The 19,145-nt window shown below is 49.2% G+C and overlaps 1 protein-coding gene across 1 annotated transcript; it reads left to right on the top strand.

The window, feature by feature from the left end:
* Positions 1-17,181: 17,181 nt before the first annotated feature.
* On the top strand, positions 17,182-18,921 carry LOC138810533 (uncharacterized). The gene has a single exon (XM_069997761.1). It carries the CDS (start codon positions 17,182-17,184, stop codon positions 18,919-18,921), a length of 1,740 nt encoding a protein of 579 aa, XP_069853862.1.
* The last annotated feature ends 224 nt before the right edge of the window (positions 18,922-19,145 follow it).

The raw sequence follows: 19,145 nt of genomic DNA, 5'->3' as shown, positions 1-19,145 counted from the left end.
CCCGGTTTATTATGGCAGTATTGATAATAGCCAAGTTAAAATAGCCTATAATAGCCTAGGTACCTGTCAACAATGAATAATGTGGTCTATATACACAATGAAATTTTGCTCACTCTTGAAGAATAAAATCACATTGCGTGTTGGGTGAGGGACAGAACTGGAGAGCATCATGTTAAGTAAAATATGCTATTCCCACAAAGATGACCCTCACAGTTTCTCTTGTTTGTGAAAGCTGGAGGGGGAAGGGTGGGAACAGGCTCATAAAACTGAAATGAATAGAACAGAGATGAGTTGGGAAGGGAGGGGAGAAGGGAGCCATAAGGAGGAATAGAAATATCACATTGAAAACCCCTGACTTGATCTATTTAACATGTATAATGACAAGCATAATGTTAAAGTGCAATACCTGAAGTCAAGAATGAGAACTTGGGGAAATAAGATGGGGAGAGAGAACCTGTCATTAAACTGCCACCACCATGATGTGGGACCCAACAGACCTCTGTGTCCCTATACACAAACAAGTAGTACTTGTCCCTATAGAGGAGAAAATGGAGGGGCACTGGTGTCTGCCCATAGAACGTGAACTTCCCAGCCTTCTACTTGTGCAGATCTGGGTGTCCAGGACTGTGATAGGAGGGACGCCCTGGGATAGGTCCCCAGAGATAGGTAGCCTGACCATGAGAAGGGGCAGTGTAGAGCAGTACCTGCATAAAGCCAGGCAGAGCTAGGAGGGACAGCTATTACACGGTGCTGTCATCAGTGGGATATGGGCGAGAGCATGGTGCTTCCTATTAGGGAGGTGTGCAAGAGGAATCCAAAACTAGTTCCAGAGCTGGGCTCCTATCACAATTACACATAAGGGGATGAGCAAAAATTATACCGCAACATGTTGAGGGGCTGGGTACTGCTGATCACTGTGGGCATCTTATTTACTCTGTGCTAGGCACTGGTATGAATTTACTCTGTGAAGTCTCAGAAAACTCTGGGAAGGAGGAACATTCCATTCTGATTTCACAGATGAGGAAGGTACAGCACATTTGTGAAAGAGGCAAGCCAGTAAGAGGCACAGACAAAGTGCAAATATTGCAAGTCCTTTGGGAAAATCCAAGGAAGCTGATGCTGGACCAGAGGGTGGGATGAGGAACAGTGGTTGGTTGTAGTGCTAGCCCGTGGAACCTATTTGGTGCTGTTCATGTGTAGAGTAGTTCACAGATGTGGGCTTATCTATAGTGATAATGCAATTCAGGAGTGATCCTGAGATAGATAGAGAGACCCAACTTCTACCAGGGCATTGGGATGGGAATAAGTGCTACTAAATGATGGAGAGAGAGAGACAGAGAGGGAGGTGCGAGCATGTTGGTCCTGGGACTTGCACTCAGGGCCTGGGTGCTGTCCCTGAACTCTTTTGCTCAAGTCTAGCTTTCTACCACTTGAGCCACAGCTCTATTTCCAGCTTTTTTTCCCCTGGTGCTTAATTGGCATTGAGAGTCTCAAGGACTTTCTTGTCTAGGCTTGTTTTGAACTTGGATCCTCAGATCTCAGCCTCCTGAGTAGTCTGTCTTTATTATAAGCACCCATTCATTTCAGTTCTGTTTTCTACTTAGTTATTATTGGTCTCACTTCCCAGCTTTGAGCCCAGAACTCTGCCCAGTGAATGGTTGAATTGTTGACTGTGGAAACAGCTCTGTGTGTCTCTGGATCTAGGACCAGATGAGGGACCTTGGACAAGTTACCTAATCTCTCAGTGTGTAGTTTTCCTTCTCTGTAAGCAGGAGAATCAGAAGGGCAGTTGGGGAAGAGTAGATGAGTTTCCAGAGGCCAAACACTGAGGGAGACATATGGCGGCACTGAGTAATGCCTGTCAGTGGGATTGAAATAGGAAGCAATCACCTGCCCTATGATGAGATTAAACTGTATGGCAGGTGAGGTTGTTTGTTAGCTTGGAACCCTTTCCCCTCCCAAGCCTGCCCTCCACAGAGGCTCTGGAACTAGTTTATAATCTGCCTCCCTCCCTGGATCTGGGATCTCGGCTCACTGCCTCTGGCTCCCTCCCCCCACCATCTGAGATCCATAGAACCCTGGACCATGCTCTCTCTGTCCTGGCACTCACCCCCAAGCTCACATTACTTTGGCCAAAATGCACATGGAGAGCCTGCTTCAGATCCACACCACTCATCTAGCACTGGGGTCCGTTGTTCCCCTTAGCTCTTGTTAGAGATAAAGCCCTTGATGGTCCCATTTTCAAGTCATGGCATTTAATTGTGAGTTGGGATTACTTACAGATGTGACATCCATTGGAAAGCCCATAGATAAACAGGATGGATTACAAGTGGACTGGGCTGGTTAGTTAGTGGGAGAATGGCCCACAATAAAATGAGAAAATGGGTAGAAACGGTGTCAGAAAGCACACAAGCAAAGCCTACTACAGGAAGACAAAGGAAGAGGGCCGTTAAAGTTGCACTTTTGCTATACATCTTGTCTCTAGGTCCATCCTTTGAGTTTGGACGGGTGAGTGTGCTTCTCATGTCCCTTGCCTTGATGGAAGCTCCTTGGACTTTAAATGAGTGTTAGACACCTGATCAGGGCTCTATCCCGCAGAGATAGGGATAATGACCTCATGTGCACATGTGTGGACACCGGGCTCCATGTGATCTCTATGCCCTCCTTTTACAGAGCAGGAAACTGAGTCAAAGGCTTAGGTTTGAGTCTGGGCAGTAGAATCCCCAAGTTGTGCCTTTTCATCTGTGGCACGCATGGCTCCTGTGGGCATGTGCATCAGGCTGGGTGTTGACTGCAGGCGGATCGAACTGGGCAGCAGCACTCATCAAGTCAGAATTTTTGTCTGGCTCTCTCTACCTCCCACACCAGCTCCTGAGCTATTTCACAGGCAATTTGACTCCAGAGGGTATTATTGATTTTCCCATTCATTGCAGTTGGAGGTGGCGCTCTTCCTGGAAGAGTGGGTGTGTTCACGGTGATCTTGCCGTGCTTTCTGGTTTAGTTGTTGTGTGGTGTGACATCAAGGTTTCAGACTGTGTCCAGGGTCCTCTGGTGCCTTTGCCCAGTGCCGGAGGAGCTAGAATGGACTTCTCTGCTTGTATTAATGATGCTGGAGATACAGAGTGAGGAGGGTGTGCCTAGGAAAGACTCAGGGATGTTCACCTGACTCCTAAGTGGGTGGTTAAGAATGGTGTGTGTGGAGTTAAAACCCTCCCCTCCCCCCAGGACCTCAGCTTCCTCATCTATACCTCGAGATGAGAAAGCTAAGCTCCTTTGTGTTTTTCTTTGTTGTTATTTGTTTTTGTGCCAGTACTGGGGCTTGAACTCAGAGCCTGGGCTCTGTTTCTGATTCTTTTTTCATTCAAGGATGGTACTCTACTACTTGAGCCACATCTGACTCTTTGGTGGATCATTGAAGATAAGACTTTACTGCTCACACTGGCTTTGAACTGTGATCCTCAGATTTCCAGACTCCTGAATAGCAAGGATTATGAGTATGAGCCACTGGCACCTACCCCTTGGGTTTTAATGACCTTTGAGCCCCATTGCTGTCTTCCACAAAGACTTTCCATTAGCTCATGGATCTCTAAGGCTGTCTTCTGGTCTCATTTCCAAGGCAGGTAGCACAGCTGGCTGATTTGTCAATGCAATGCACATTGCTACGGTGAGGACCCAGGGTAATACATTCTGCTATGCTAAACAAAATAGCATTGCAGCTTTAAAAACAATAAGGAAGAACACAAAATAGGAGAAGTACCCTGATAGGATGTTGACTTTGCCTTGCTAATTAAATCTAGAGGAGAATCCTTGCTGAAAAGATGCCAAGAAAATGTATCTGCAGAATTAATTATGATAGCCAACTCAGCACTGCATGAGCGGTATCTTTATCTTTGTGTTGCTCTGACTTGGATAATTTTTAAATTAATTATTCATTCTCACAACAAACATTATGGTTCTAGACACCCTGCTAAATGCTGGGTTTGGGAAATAATAATCGTGATGACTGACTTTAAGAACCAGGACCTAGGTTAGAATTTTGCATCCACCATCTCTTTCGAGCCCAATTTTCTGGTACTCTTACTTTCCTCCCTCTATAAATGAAGAAGGCTGAGCATCATGGAGTAATTTGTTCACAATCACAGATATACACGGCAGGGCCTGAATTCACACCCAGTTATTCAGTAGTCGAGAAGGGAAATGTCTTATCCTTTCTCTGTAAAAGAACAGTGGGTGTTTTTCTCATCCTCATACAGAATACCTGAGAACATCTGCAGGAACTCTTATTTATAGATTGGAAGTGTCGCCATATTTTGCTGAGCAATTATAGTGTCAAAGAGAAGTCTCCTAGCTCCACTCCCAGGTAAATTTGCATCCTAGGCCCTTTCTGCTGAGAAAGTCTACAGCAACCACTGCAGGTGTACAGAGAGATGACCATATGCATGGATGCAGCAGACCTCTCCTGTGCTGTGAGAAAGGTCTTTGGATAGAGTAATGGAGACACCAGGAGGATCCTCTCCACTTAGGACCATAGCCTGGGCACAAACATGATATTTGTTAGTATAGTTTAGGACTAGCTGCTATAACAAAGATAGCTATGTGTTTCTGTAGTATAACAGAAAACAGATTGATCTCTTATTCCAGTTTGGATGTGATGGTTAATGCCATTTGCCAACTTGATCGGGCTACGTGATTCCTACATAGCTGTTAAAACATTCTTTCTAGTGTTCCAAAATGGTATCGAATCAATAGACTGAGCAAAATAGTCATTTCACCAATGAGAGAGCGCACCATCCAATTTGTTAAAGTCTCCCATGGAACTACGAGGTAGAGGAGTGGTCATTTGTGCTCTCTGGTGGAGAAGAGACATTCATCTTCTCTGGTCTCATACATCAGCACCTCTGGCTGTCAGGACTTTAGCCTCAGACCAGAACTTACTTCACCACCCTCAAGTTCTGGGCTTTTGGATCTGGGCTACAAATTACACGATTGATTCCCCTGGTTCGTAGGCCTTCTGACTGGGTCTGAACTATATGATTGGCTTTTCTGGTTCTCCAACTCTCAGATGACAGACTGTGGGACTATTCAGCCTCAGTAATCTATCCATCCAACCATCTATCTACTCATCCATCTACCTTCACCCATTGATGAGCCACCTGCCATTCACCATCCATCCATCCATCTACTCACTTACCCATATAGCCATCAACCCATCTTTTATCTCTGTCATCTCTCTGTCTGTCCATCCATCTATCCATCCAGCCTATTCCATCTATAATCTATCCGTCTACCTAACTGATTCTATTCATGATGAATACAGTGAGTATTCCTTTGGGGGTTAATTTTCCCATACTGTTCAGGAATTGATGTCTGGGGCTGTGGGATACCACAGGACCTTTTCTGGGTCCTCTGGATCTGGATAGGAGACAAAGAAATCCAGCAGCCAGCCATGGGAAGGTCTCATGAACTACGCTCTGAGTGATTCTCATCACGCCAGGCTCATAGTCCAATGTCTAGAATGCAGCAACTCATGTTTCAGAGAGGGCTGGGCCATAGTCCAGCTGTGTGTGCAGGAAGAAAGGGAGCAGGTTTGGAGGACAGCATGTATGTCTCGGACATCGGCTTCCGTCCTCCATCCATTCTGCCTCCTGCAGTTGTTTCTTTACAGGTGTTTACTCATATTTACACTGTGACTTGCAGACTCCTGTGGAATTCCAGGCTAGAGCATAAAAGATGATCAGCCTATTTCTCTGAGCATATTGCCAAGAATTTAAATGATAGCCGTTGGGGTCTTAATCAAATTGAATATAATTTTTGAGTTTGCACCATGGTATGCGGTTGCATACATTTTGTGTGCTCGTGGTTTTTAAACAAAGGACCCTGGCAGTGAAGGCCTTTCACTAGTGTCCCACTTCTCCTGATAGTTAAAGCAAGGCTCAGAGGGCAGAGAGACAACTAGCTTGGATCTCACAAAATCCTGCATGAGAATGCGGTGGGGGCCCACGACTGTTCTGTTGAAAACAGGAGACATTTTCATTGGCCTTGAATTCTATATCTGATTCACAGTGCTGTGTTTGGTCTGAAGCCTCCCAGGGCCATTGGCGAAGGCAAAGGCGGCTGCCTCCAAATATTTCAGGAAGTCATGAACGCTTCTCCACACCGGGCCTCTCAGCCTCCACACCACGGACACTGGCCACAGGATCCTCCTTGGCTCTAGAGGGTTGTCTGGTGCATTGTGGGATTTTAAAAAATTTTTTAGCTGCACCCCTGTCCTCTTCCCACTAGATGCCAGTAGTCCCCTCACTTGTGATAATTTCAGAAATGAGCTGGGGGAGCACAATCACTCCGAGTTTAATACTGATCCAGACTGTTCCTGATGAAGAGTTTAGAAGCAAGGAGCCCCGCTTCCTAGCTCTCTCTCAGGCCTCGGTAAGGTGCCTCATGCATCACTGGGCACCATTGTTTCTGACAAGGTGTCTTCATGCACCTCAGTTATGCTGAAGGAAACAGTGACAGTGCGCTCTATCTGAGCTGTCACCAGCCCCAGCCTCACCCTCTCACCCTCGGGCAAAAGGTCAGCGTGGAGGGACAGTGAGCCAACCATTCCAGCAGCAATGAGTTCCAGCAAGGTTGATGCAACCTGTCATGCCTGGCCCCCCGTCCACACCAGAGTGTGTCCCGATGGAATCTCACAGGAGGAAGAGGTGGTCACAGGGAGAGCGCTTCAGAGCCATGATGGAGAGAGGCTGATGAGCCTGCCTGTCTCCATAGCTGCTGGAGGGGCATTTCTGGGGCAGTTGGCACCCCCCGCCCCACTCAGAGGAGCACGGTGTGCAGTCAGTCACTCTCATGCTGTAGAAAATCAAGCTTGCTGAGAAGTCCTTATTCCATGCTCTCTGAAATCTCTCCTGGTATTCTAGCTGGAATGTGCTTGAGCCAGCTTTCAGCCTCTATTTCTCCTTCTTCATGTGCACTGTTTGGATACTCAGCACTGACAGCATGTGTCCCCTGCAGATTTCAGTGTAAAATTCACTGGGAAAGTTGACAGAATTGAATGCATAGGCCCCAAAGGAAACACAAAAACTGAGTCACAAGCTGGGCACCTGTAACCCTACCTACTCAGGAGGCTGAGATCTGAAGATTGTGGTTCAAAGCCAGCCCAGGCATTTTTTTCTGGTCCTGGGGCTTGAACTCATGGCTTTAGCACTGTCTCTGAGTCTCTGTGCTCAAGGTTAGCGCTCTACCACTTGAGCTACAGTGCCACTTCTAGCTTTTTCTGAGTAGTTTATTAGAGATAAGAGTCCCCCTGACTTTTCTTCCTGGGCTGGCTTTGAACCACGATCCTCAGATCTCAGCCTCCTAAGTAGCTAAGACTACAAGTGTGAGCCACTGGTGCCTGGCTAAAGGTTGTTTTTTCTTTCTTTCTTTCTTTTTTGTACTGGATGTTGAACTTGCTAGGCAAGCACTTTGTCACTAAGCTACATTCCAGATAATGTGACTCTTTATCAACAACTAACCACCAAAAAGGTAGAAGTAGAGCGGAGGCTGAAGTAATAGAGTACCAGCCTCGAGCGATAAAGCTCAGGCACAGCGTCCAGGTCTTGAGTTCAAACCCAGTACTGCCACCAAAGAAATCAGTTAAGAAAATTAAGAAAATGGAGTGAAGATGGGTGTGTGTGTGTGTGTATTGTCATGGTGAGCTCTGGGGAGGTGGGATTTCAGCGTGGGTATCTCCCCTCTGACTCCCTTATTATGGGATATCCTGGAGATACCCTGGAGACTCTCGTTCTGCAGGTAGCCAGGCCACCAGCCGGGGATGGACTGTGCCCACTGCAAGGAAGCCACAGTTGCTGGGCACGTTCTGTTTCCTGCTCCTCCACACAGCTGGCTCTGTTCTTCATAAAAATGGGATGGATGTCTCTCAGGGGAATAGGGCTTGTTTTTGTTTTTGAGAAATGTAATTAAAATCTGAAAAGAGCTCCCTCATTCCAGAGAGGAGATCAACCCTCGCTAAGCAGTTTGTCCCTGTGTCTGTGGCGCCTTCCACCGTGCCTTGCATGCTCTGTAAGAGTGGCCTTCTCCTCCTCCTCCCCCACCTCCCCCTCCTCCCCCTCCTCCCCCTCCCTCCTCCTCCTCCTCCTTTTTTTGTCTCAGAGTAATTAGTATTTATTAGCTTAGCCATTTTTAATGAGACAAGCAATTACAATTCAGTAAACTGGCAACACAACCAAGTAAAGAGAGGGCACAGGGGTGGAGATCCAGCTCAGAGGGACGTCCAAGCGTCACCTGCGTCTTCTAGATGGTTCCCAGGATGCTGACAGCAAGACAAGGGGACACATGGCTGACCAGGAAGGCGAGGGCTGAGTGGGAGCTCAGCTCCCATCAGCCTGGAATCAGGCCCGAGACCATGGCATCCATGCTCTCGCTTGACCCTCGCACCCACCCGGGAGCCCCTGACCAGCCTGCCCTTCTCCATTATCCTGTTCATGTACTTTTGCCTGAAATCCTTTTCTCTGCTCACCACATGTTTGCGCCTTGGACATTATTGTCCCCATGTAACAGGTGGATACATTGAGGCCTTAACCGTAAATAAAGCAGCATTCTATGGAAGCCCAGGCATGGTTCCACACTGTGTCCCACCCTTGGTCCTAAGGAGGTGGGACAGCAGAGGCTGAGTTTGAGCCAGAGGATGGGCAGCGGGCTTTTGCTGGGAGATAGGCAACTGATACATCTGATGAAGAAAGAACTTGGCAGCATTCTGCATCTAGTGTGGCCAGTCCAAGGCAAGAGAGACAGAGTGAGCAGAAAGGTAGGGACGGGTGGGATGAGGGAGGGAGGAAGCTGATGATTAAGAGGAGGAGCCATGCTGGGGGAATGAAATTCAGGAAGGACACACCTCCTGGGCCCCTCTTGGGTCTGCAGTGGGATGTGGTAGAAGGTTCTAAGCGAACTTCTTAGGCACTTGGCACCTACATCAGCTCACCTGTGGGGTGTCCTGCCCAGTTGCTTTAGAGTCAGCTCCGACTCACCTGAGCAGAACCTGATTCCTTTTCCTGTTTCTTTCCCCGCCCCTCTCCCAACGGATGCTCCACCATCTCCCCAGAGACCCAGGTCAAACACCTCTCTTGTCTTATTCTTTATTGTCTCATTCTTTATTCTTTGCCCAACACTTCTAGTACCCAGCACCCCATTCGTGCCCCAATAGATATTGTCAACCTCCCCACCCTTCCTCCACAACACAACTGCAGCCTACCTGGCTTGCTTTCCACGAAAGACTTTCCACTTCCAGCCTGCATAGTATTCCTCCGGAGATACCCTTAGACTATGGCTCAGAGCCTGTCGCCTCTCCGCTCAGAAGGCCAAACCCTAAGCCAAGCAATCACAACTCTTCTATATCTGTCCTTAACCTCATTTCAAGTTTCATTTTCTGTGTCTTCGCCTCACGTCCCAGATGGCAGCCAAATGAATCTTGACCTTTCATTCCTGACTCTGGAATGTTGAACATTTATTTTCTTTCCTGGCACCGTTAGCCTAGCATGCCTTTCACACATCAAGCCCCCTCTCCATCTCTAGGACCACCCCCAAACGTAGCCCCTTCCATCATTCCAGTCTCCTTTTGCCTCTTTCCTCCTGAAAGTATGTTCAAGTCTCAAAGCACGTGAATGAAACTTGCAGCATTTTACTTGGGCTTTGGATCAATGTTTTGCCTCTTCTACCAATCCCTGGTACACTTTGAGCAGTTGAGAGGAAGAGCCAGGGTTTTAATCTTTCTCCCCGTTCTTTATCCTGAGGTGCCTGGACATGCTAGAAACTTGGATCTGTAGGGCCCAGTCTGCACCACTTGAGTACTATAAGCATCAGTTTCTTCATCCTTCAAACAGGAATAATGGGATCACTGGCAGAAAGCACCTACCTGGTGTTTTCCCTTCCAAATCAGTTTTCAGTACATGAGAGATAGAACGGAGGAGTCTGATGCTCCCTGGGCTCTGTTTCCAAAAGACCTTGTTGATTGGGCAAAGTGTGTGTGTGTGTGTGTGTGTGTGTGTGTGTGTGTGTGTGTGTGTGTGTGTCTGTCTGTCTGTCTGTCTGTCTGTCTGGAGAACAAGAGCAGATTTTATTTCACTTACAATGTTTTTGAATTTTGTTTTTAAAAATTATTATTATTTTTTGGGATCTGGTTGTGGGGCCTGAACTCTGGGCCTGGGCGCTGTCCCTCAGCTCTTTAGCTCAAGGCTAGCACTCTACCACTTGAGCCACAGCACCACTTCTAGCTTTTTTCTTTTTGCTTATGTGGTGCTGAGGAATCGAACCCAGGGCCTCAGGCATGCAAGGCAAGCGCTCTACCTCTGAGCCACCTTCCCAGCCCCTTAAATAGTTGTGTTGAGAGGTTTCAATTCAGCACGTCGGTTTGTCAGTACAGTGCTTCTTGATGGGTGTTACCCCTGTCATCATTCTCACCCCTTTTTACCAACCCCACTCATCCTTCCTGTCATGTTACCTGGGCCCATTTTCACATATGTACACAGAATACTATGATGGTAACTGCCTCCCCCTCTCTCGTCTTGACCTTCCACACCCTGACAAAACTTGTTCCAGCTTTCTGGTATTCATTTTGCTAAACTATATGTTAGTTATTTAAAGGAGTGGTACAGCATTGGAATTCTAACTGGTCCATGCCATACTTTAGCCTGTGTGTGTGTGTGTGTGTGTGTGTGTGTGTGTGTGTGTGTGTGTGTGTGTGTGTGTGTGTGTGTGTGTGTGTGTGTGTGTGTGTGTGTGTGTGTGTGTGTGTGTGTGTGTGTGTGTGTGTGTGTGTGTGTGTGTGTGTGTGCATTTGTTTGCATACATTTATAATTTCGATCTTCCACATGAGAGAAAATATATATCCTTTGTCTCCCTGAGCCTGACTTATTTCATGTAACCTATTTTTTCCAGGTCTGTTCATTTCCCTGAAAATGATATAATATTCTTCTTAACAAATGAGTAAAATTCCATTAAATATATACATATACCTACATATATGTGTATAGATATTCCTGGCATATATATCATATATATCTACATCTTAGTCACATTCTCTCTCTCTCTCTCTCTCTCTCTCTCTCTCTCTCTCTCTCTCTCTCTCCATCCTCCTCCTCCTCCTCCTCCTCCTCTTCCTCTTACTCCTCCTCCTCCTCTTCCTCCTCTTCCTTTGTTCTTCTGTTTTAACTTAGGGCTTGAGCACTGTCCCTGAGCTTCTTTTGCTCAAACTTAGCACTCTACCACTTGAGCCACAGTGCCACATCTGGCTTTCTCTGTTTATGTGGTACTGAGGAATTGAACCCAGAGCTTCATGCATGCTAGGCAAGCACTCTACCACTAAAACCACTAAGCCAAATTCTCAGCCCTCATTTTCTTGATCTATTTACCCATTGTAGGGCATCTGGATATTGCTCTGTGGTGAATAGTGCAGCAATAAACATGAGTGTATGTGTCCTGACTGTGTCCTGACTTGTAATCTTTTGGATAAATGCCCAAGAGTTTTTAATGAATATCATTTATTTATTTATTTATTTATTTATTATCAGTTGTAGGGCTTGAACTCTGGGCCTGAGCACTGTCCTTGCGCTCTTCAGCTCAAGGCGAGCGCTCTACCACATAAGCCACAGTGCCACTTCCAGTTTTCTAGTGGTTTTTATTGGAGATAAGAGTCTCATGGACTTTCCTGCCTGGGCTGGCTTTGAACTGTGATCCTCAAATCTCAGCCTCCTGAGTAGCTAGGATTATAGGTGTGAGCCACCGGCGCCCAGCTTACATCATTTATTTTTTAAGTTAGAATTTTTTTGTTGTTGTTGTTGGTCCTAGGGCTTGAACTCTGGGCCTGGGCATTGTCCCTCAGCTCTTCAGCTCAAAATAAGTGCTCTACTGCTTGAGCCACAGCAATACTTCCAATCTTCTGGTGGTTTATTGGAGATAAGAGTCTCACAGACTTTCCTGCCTGAGCTGGCTTTGAACTGTGATCCTTAGATCTCAGCCTCCTGAGTAGTTAAAATTATAGGTGTGAGCCACTGGGCCCCCCTAGAGAGTATTTCTCTTTTTTGGGGGGGATCCAGTTGTGGGGCCTGAACTCTGGCCTGGGTGCTGTCCCTCAGCTCTTCAGCTCAAGGCTAGCACTCTACCACTTGAGCCACAGCGCCACTTCCGGCTTTTTTCTTTTTTCTTATGTGGTGCTGAGGAATCGAACCCAGGGTCTTATGCATTGCAAGGCAAGCGCTCTACCACTGAGCCACCTTCCCAGCCCCGAAAGAATTTCTTTTTATGAGCAAGTGTCTCCGTACATGCGCATAGACATATCAATGTTTCTGTAATAGGACACACATATTCATATTGAGAAACATTGTCTTATACCAACCATTGCAGACATTTCCCAGGCTTGTCCTTGAGCATTTCCAGCTGAAGGCTGCCAGCTAAGCCTGCTATAAAATGCTCCTGTCTCCACACAGTCTCTGGGACCCTCAGATCCCCCATGGACATGCCTCTCTCCCTCCGTTTCCACATTCAATTTCCTTTCATTTGTCTCTAGGGCAGCTCCTGCAATGAGAAGTTTTAATTGTTGTTCTCCACCAGGGTTTGAAAGGGCACACAGGGCATGTTTAATAATTTGTCTTTTCTGTTGGAGTGGGTGATGGATGAGCGCATTACAGGAGTATTTTCTCCCTAGATCTTATCACCAGGGCAGCTCTGCTCTTCTTGGGGCGGAAGAGGGACCCTGAGAAATACAGAGGTCACTCACTTCCCTGGAGGAGGACAGGTGTTGGCCAAGGGCAGGGGCTGCTGGGATTGAGAGGTGGGATGAGTGCACACCCCCCCGCCCCTCCCCCCACCCCCATTCCCCTGTGTTTGGTCCTGGCTCTACTCTGTCCTTTTGTTGTTGTTTTTAAATGACTACAGGAAAATGCCTCATTGCATCTCTCCGTAGCTTGGTCCTTAAAAACAGGAATACAAACACTTCTACTTCATGGGGCCCTCAGAAGATTCACTGAAGGTCACTGAGGAGCCCTATTATAGAATCTGTACATGAAGTAAAAGCTCAGCAGATGAAAATCCTGTTTGCCTGATATGTCCCATTTCTCTGGAGATTAGCTGAGTTTTTTCAAGGGATGCTGGTATCCAATGACGTCAACTTCTAGGCATGCTCCATGAAGGCCTATTCTACCCAACATGAAAGTCTGGCCCTGGGCTCCAGAGGGCACCTTGCAGTGGGAGCTGGGGAGGCTGTGGAGATCCTTGAAGTGCTCACAACCAGAAGGCGTGGCTGAGGAGAGCAGGATCTTAGAAAGCGCATCTGAAGCCCAGCCCAGCTTCAGAGTAGTGATTCCCTTCATTAGGAGTGAAGAAATGCAGGCCTGGGAGGGTTCAAGCATCTCCTTTTAAGGTACAGCTGCTAGCCGTGAGCAAGGCCAGCTAGTGGGTAAATCATGGCTTTGTGCAGCATCACAGGAATGCGGTGAAGTGGGGTAAACACTAGGGCAGAGGATAGCTTGCTCAACTCCCAACTCTATACTCGTTAGCCAGGTATCTGGGTAAACCATCTCACTACTCCTTGTCTTGGACCCTTGATCTGAAAAATAAAGATAATGATAAATGAGAGTGCCAATGAGACCTCACTTGCAGAGTTACCATGAGGACTCCATGAGCGCATGCCAGTTTAGACAGGCAGGCACTGCACATGAGCGGGCAGAGCAATGTCCACATACCGTATCTCCCAGGGTGCCCATCTCAATCCCAGGCTGGCCAGGACTGCCACCAAAGCTCTTTGATGGAAGCCAGCCTCCCTCCCCACCTTTGGAGCCCACTTGTCTCAGTACCAGGTATGCCCTCGGGTCCCCCAGGTCAGACTCCACCTGATGCCTTGTGCGGTGGCTTAGCTTGGAGGTGCCCCTGATGGCTGTTAGAGACGTGGGGCAGCAACCCCTCCAGCGGCTTCCCGCTGCCTCCAGGCATTGATGGAGAAGCCGGCAGTCTCCAGGGCCTCAGTAGAGGTCAGGGGGCAGGCCCTCGTGAGGTTCCAGTTCCACGACTCATGATGCAGTCTAAGCAAAAGGAAACACTTGCATGGTTAAAACATTAACGGTGTCAAATTCGGTTAGCAAGAGGGGCATCTGTGTTCTGCCTTGGAAAAATCTGATGCGTGGCGTCAGGCAGCCATGATTGGGAACTATTTGTTTTTCTTAACCACATGGCTTTCATTACTTTTGACAAGGCCAGCACAAGCAGCTCCGTTTGGAGCACCAATCTTTGGCATTGTAACCTTGTAGAGAATGGAGGAGAGATGTACCAATCAGAAAACCATGTCCAAAGGCCCCAATTCTCCCTGTTCAACCCAAGCCCAGGCCTTGTAACTGAAGACAGCACAAGATAGCCAGAATGGCCTAAAGTACCATTTTCCTGTGGCATGACTATACCATGTGCTTATTCTCTGTTTCTTTTCTCTCTCTCTGCCATGTCTTTTCCTTCCTTCCTTCCTTCCTTCCTTCCTTCCTTCCTTCTTTCCTTCCTTCCTTCCTTCCTTCCTTCCTTCCTTCCTTCCTTCCTTCCTTCTTTCCTTCCTTCCTTCCTTCCTTCCTTCCTTCCTTCCTTCCTTCCTTCCTTCCTTCCTTCCTTCCTTCTTTCCTCCTTCCTCCCTCCCTCCCTCCCTCCCTCCCTCCCTTCCTTCCTTCCTTCCTTTCTATGTGTGTCAGTGGTGGGGCTTGAACTTGGGGCCTGGGTGTTGCTTCTGAGCTCTTTTGCTCAAGGCTAGTGCTATACCACTTTGAGCCACAGTGTCACTTCTGGTTTTCTGGTGGTTAATTGGAGATAAGAGTCTCATGGATTTCCTGCCCAGGCTGGCTTCAAACCAAGATCCTGAGATCTCAACCTCGTGAATAGCTGAGATTTACAGATTAAAGGAAGGAATGATTGAAAGTGTCCCATGATGCAATCGGCATGTCCTGTCTGGCACCAAGTAGCAGATGTCCAGCAGCTTAGGAAAGTTCCTCAAAGAGCCAGGGGGGAAAAAACCCATTCACCTGATAGCAGAAATGAGAACCTAAATTGATGAAGTGGCTGGAAATCCTGGAGGAGGCGTGGAGCGGTGCACACTCCCGAGCCTCCCCTCTGCGTGGCTTCCTGGCCGCCTCAGCTCACCATTATATAACACGCTACACTTAGAAAGTGCTCGCACAACGCTTTTACACTTTCAAAAGTGCTCTCGCATCCATTAACTTATTTAATCTCTTCCTGCTTGCCTGAAGCTACACAGGCCCGCAAATGAATTTACTCCAAGTTGGATCATAAACTCCTCGTGTATGCGTGGCCTCTCCCTTGCCAAACTTGGGGCTCTCGTAATGGCGAGGTGGACGGCGCCCCTGCCCCTCAGGCTGGAACCTGCTCAGGGACTGTATCATACTGTGGTTTCCTTCCACCAACTCCTGAGTGCCAGACAAGCCCCGGAGCCCCGACCAGCCATCATTTAAGAATTCTGGGGCTCTGCGGCCAACTCATTGCTGCTCTGGGACCTAGAGAGAGCTTGAGAGAGTGATGCTGAAGAAGAATCTAGAATGTAGCCCAAGGAAAAAAAAAGCCTTTGCTTTCTTTACCTAATGCTTCATAGTGAGTCCAGATGCTGGTGGCTCACGCCTGTCATCCTAGCTACTCAGGAGGCTGAGATCTGAGGATCATGGTTCAGAGCCAGCCCAGGCAGGAAAGTCTGAGGGACCAAGAGACTCTTATCTCCAGTGAACCACATAAAGCTGAAATGGAGCTGTGGCTCAAGTGGTGGAGACTCCATCTTGAATAAAAAATAGCTAAGAGACAGTGCTCAGGCCCTGAGTTCAAGCCCCAGTACTGTGCGTGCACGCACACACAGACAGACACACACACACACACACACACACACACACACACACACACACACACACACACACACACACACACACACACAATGGTGGGTTGAGAGAAATTCTCAGGGGATTAACAGGTGGGAGCTCGTTCTCCTGGTCCCCATCTCCAGGAATAATAGCCCATAGACCTAAGACTTGTGTCGGCTACCATAGGATGGGGCTGGACCAAGGAATCATGCCAGCCCCTACATCAACCCACCTCTGAAGCCAGGGGAACTCAGGCTACCTTTTATCAAGGGGCACTGATTTAGCAATGGGAAAACCTGGATCTTGCTGCCAACTGTGGTGATATGATGCTGTTTGCCTTTGATTAAGCCTCTTGCCTTCTTGGTCTTCAGTTCTATCATTTAGATAAAAGGAGACCAGTTAATTGACAATGGCCTTCTAGGACTCCATGGAAGGGAGGAGGTGGGGAAGATTTTAGGAGCCCTAGATAGTGTGCATGTGGGGAGCAGAGGAGGATGCTTTGAAAAAGGCCTCTGTGGGCTCCTTAGTCATAAGAATCCCCAAAAGCCAGGTACCAGTGGCTCACGCCTGTAATTCTAGCTACTGAGGAGGCTGAGATCTGAGGATTGCACTTCACAGCCAGCCTGGGCAGGAAAGTCTGAAACTCTTCTGTCCACTAAACTACCAAAAAGCTGGAAGTGAAGCTGTGGCTTCTCAAGGCACCAGACTTGAGAAAAAAATGAAGCCCAGGGATAGCTCCTGGGCCCTAAGTTCAGGTTACAGAACTGACTGGCACAAAAAAGAAAAGAAAGGAAAAGGATCCCAGCATGCCAGTACCTGCCTCCTCTCACCTCGCGGTGACTCTCTGTGCTTTGGAGCAGGCACAAGTTGGCTCAACCCTTCCTCACCAGCTTGGCAAAGTGCCCTTTGCCTCTGCTCTCCTCCTGCAAGGAGCCATGAGGTAGAGTGAGTAGCCAGGGTCACACTCCTGACCCCTGCTTTCCAGCTGGGGGAACCCAAAGCCCCGGAGCCAGGGTCCTTGGATTTCTTCCTTCGCTCATTCACTGATGGGTGTTTGCAGAACACTCACTGTGTGCTGGAGTTCCCATCATCCCTCAAGTTTCTAGAAGAGGGACATGGAACCCCACCACCTCAAGCATGGAGTGAGGATGCGGAGGAGGGACTTGGCGGGGTTTCAGGAGCCTCTTAAGCATTGCTGGCATTACTATTTATAAAGTCGTTACCACTGCGATGCCCATGCTGGGTATATTAAACAGTAAATGAGGCGGGAAAGGCCAGAGAGACCACGGCAGTTGGCATGATCCAAGGTATCTGGCTTCAAGGCTCCATCAGGACTAAGACTGGAGGAGTCAAGGGGCAGGACCAACTGAAGCCAGCCTATATCCCAGCATCCTTAAATCCCAGCATCCTTAAATCCCAGCACCCCTGCACCCCTGAATCCCAGCACCCCTGCATCCCAGCATCCCTGCATCCCAGCATCCCTGTACCCCTGCATCCTCACATCCCAGCATCCCTGCATCCCAGCACCCCTGCATCCTCACATCCCTGCATCCCAGCATCCCTGCATCCCAGCACCCCTGCATCCCAGCATCCCTGCATTCCAGCACCCCTGCATCCCAGCATCCCTGCACCCCAGCACCCCTGCATCCTCACATCCCTGCATCCCAGCACCCCTGCATCCCAGGATCCCTGCATTCCAGCACCCCTGCATCCCAGGATCCCTGCATTCCAGCACCCCTGCATCCCAGGATCCCTGCATTCCAGCACCCCTGCATCCCAGGATCCCTGCATTCCAGCACCCCTGCATTCCTGCATCCCAGCATCCCTGCATCCCAGCATCCCTGCATCCCTGCATCCTAGCACCCCTGCATCCTCACATCCCTGCATCCCTGCATCCCAGCATCCCAGCATCCCAGCACCCCTGCACCCCAGCACCCCTGCATCCCTGCATCCCAGCATCCTTGCATCCCATCATCCCTGCATCCCTGCATCCCAGCATCCCAGCATTCCTGCATCCCTGCATCCCAGCATCCCTGCATCCCTGCATCCCAGCACCCCTGCATCCCAGCACCCTTGCATCCCAGCATCCCTGCATCCCTGCATCCCAGCACCCCTGCATCCCAGCACCCCTGCATCCCAGCACCCCTGCATTCCAGCATCCCAGCACCCCTGCATTCCAGCACCCCAGCATCCCTGCATTCCAGCACCCCTGCATCCCTGCATCCCAGCATCCCTGCATTCCAGCATCCCTGCATCCCAGCATCCCTGCATCCCAGCATTCCAGCATCCCTGCATCCCTGCATCCCAGCACCCCTGCATCCCAGCACCCTTGCATCCCTGCATCCCTGCATCCCAGTATCCCAGCATCCCTGCATTCCAGCATCCCAGCATCCCTGCATCCCTGCATCCCAGCACCCCTGCATCCCAGCACCCCTGCATCCCAGCATCCCTGCATTCCAGCATCCCAGCATCCCTGCATTCCAGCACCCCTGCATCCCTGCATCCCAGCATCCCTGCATTCCAGCATCCCTGCATCCCAGCATCCCTGCATCCCAGCATTCCAGCATCCCTGCATCCCAGCATCCCAGCATTCCTGCATCCCTGCATCCCAGCATCCCTGCATCCCTGCATTCCAGCATCCCTGCATCCCATCATCCCTGCATCCCAGCATTCCAGCATCCCAGCATCCCAGCATTCCTGCATCCCTGCATCCCAGCATCCCTGCATCCCAGCATCCCTGCATCCCAGCATTCCTGCATCCCAGCATCCCTGCATCCCAGCATTCCTGCATCCCAGCATTCCTGCATCCCTGCATCCCAGCATCCCTGCATCCCTGCATCCCAGCATCCCAGCATTCCTGCATCCCAGCAACCCTGCATCCCAGCATTCCTGCATCCTTGCATCCCAGCATCCCTGCATCCCAGCATCCCAGCACCCCTGCATCCCTGAATCCCAGTATCCCAGTATCCCTGCATCCCTGAATCCCAGCATCCCAGCATTCCAGCACCCCTGCATCCCAGCACCCCTGCATCCCTGAATCCCAGCATCCCTGCATCCCAGCATCCCTGCATCCCTGAATCCCAGCATTCCAGCACCCCTGCATCCCAGCACCTCTGCATCCCAGCATCCCTGCATCCCAGCATCCCTGCATCACTGCATCCCTGCATCCCTGAATCCCAGCATCCCTGCACCCAAGCATCCCATCATCTAGCATCCCTGCATCCCTGCATCCCAACATCCCAGCTTGGGACTCCAGAAAGG

This window comes from Dipodomys merriami, unplaced genomic scaffold, assembly GCF_024711535.1.
Source record: "Dipodomys merriami isolate MVZ:Mamm:240054 unplaced genomic scaffold, mDipMer1.0.p SCAF_50, whole genome shotgun sequence".
NCBI classification, from domain to species: Eukaryota; Metazoa; Chordata; class Mammalia; order Rodentia; family Heteromyidae; genus Dipodomys; species Dipodomys merriami.
This window is presented reverse-complemented; position numbering and strand designations above follow the sequence as displayed.